The sequence below is a fragment of the Pinus tabuliformis genome, chromosome 1_1, assembly GCF_031772625.1.
Source record: "Pinus tabuliformis cultivar Carrire ecotype Pingquan chromosome 1_1, CPIR1, whole genome shotgun sequence".
NCBI classification, from domain to species: domain Eukaryota; kingdom Viridiplantae; phylum Streptophyta; class Pinopsida; order Pinales; family Pinaceae; genus Pinus; species Pinus tabuliformis.
In genome coordinates this window covers 756,078,003-756,079,252 of record NC_142297.1, presented here as the reverse complement: position 1 = coordinate 756,079,252, position 1,250 = coordinate 756,078,003, and the positions used below count along the sequence as shown (strand labels likewise).

At 39.2% G+C, this 1,250-nt stretch overlaps 1 protein-coding gene across 1 annotated transcript; it reads right to left on the bottom strand.

Moving 5' to 3' along the window:
* Positions 1–342: 342 nt before the first annotated feature.
* Positions 343–789, bottom strand: LOC149216212 (disease resistance protein RUN1-like). The gene has a single exon (XM_089389864.1). It carries the CDS (start codon positions 787–789, stop codon positions 343–345), a length of 447 nt encoding a protein of 148 aa, XP_089245990.1.
* Positions 790–1,250: the final 461 nt, after the last annotated feature.

Below are 1,250 nucleotides of genomic sequence, written 5' to 3'. Positions count from 1 at the left end.
AATTCCTTTCATGGTTTTCATAGTGCTTTCTACAAAAGTAGAATTATTTGGATAATTAGGGTTTACTAGATTTGCTTTACATTTCAACCTTTCTCCTTTTTGCAGTTAGAATAACATCTATCTTTCTTTCCTTTCATCACATATAGAGATTATTCTAGAATCCATAGAAATTGGCTTGAGCTCCTAGTGATCTTGCGTCGGCTGACCATGTGACAACCTGCAGTGAGAACTAGTACTTGTGCATACAACACCGACACTTCCAAGTTTGTTACGAACTACCGGGTTGATAAGAGTAAAGTAGGTAACCTAGGAGTTGCATCATTATTGCTGCAATACTAGTGCTCACCCATAAGAACAGAAAATCTCTTGGGAATTGGGTTTATTGAGGCCCTTCAGGTGATAAATTGATGGCTTTGCTATTCCTGCACTTCCAAGGACATTTTTGTCACGAGACGTAACCAAAATCAAGCTCTTGGTATGAAGAACACCCTTAGTTGGCAAGAATGCATCCAATTGATTGGCATCATCTATAATTATGAGAGCACGATAAGACTTGAGATACTCTTTAAGCACTCCTATACCTTGTTCACATCTATCAATTTCCTTATCTATACCTTTCAAGTCTTTAATAATCTTACTCTGCAGAGAAGGTAAAAATGACCTAGACGCCTTTTCTCTGACATCAGGAAGAAAGGACGAGCCATCATAATGTGATCTCTTACAGTTGAATAATTTTTTGGCAAGTGTCGTTTTTCCAATTCCACCTACACCTGCAATCCCCACAACCATGGCATCCACCTGTTGAAAATAATGGAGAATATCCTAGAATAGGTAGAATTGGTTCACATAACCTTAGGATAGGAATTAGTTTCTATTCCTTAGGACATTGTTCTAACTTCCCTAAAACCATGCTTTTTATTTAATGTGTAATGTGCATGAACAATGTAGAGCGTTATGTAGAGCCAGACTCTCCTGGTTCAGTCTCTCTTTTGTAGAGCTGACCAGTGGGTTTTATTTTTAATACAAACATTGCCATTTTTATCATGGTATCAGAGCGTCAGGGCTGAGGAACCTGTACGCTGGCTGGTGGGTGGTTCATTGAACCGAAATCATCGCAGTTGTGAGAAAGATAACTGCGATGATTCCGAAATCGTCGCTGGTTATAAGTGTACCTCTGCGATGAGGTCACTGTAGCTCCTTCCCGAATATCTTATTCATTTTTTGTCACAGGAAAGATGCGTGTAGCTGTG

Coding starts and splice junctions, on each gene's coding strand:
- LOC149216212 (XM_089389864.1), bottom strand. CDS start 789: ATGGTTGTGGGGATTGCAGGTGTAGGTGGAATTGGAAAAACGACACTT.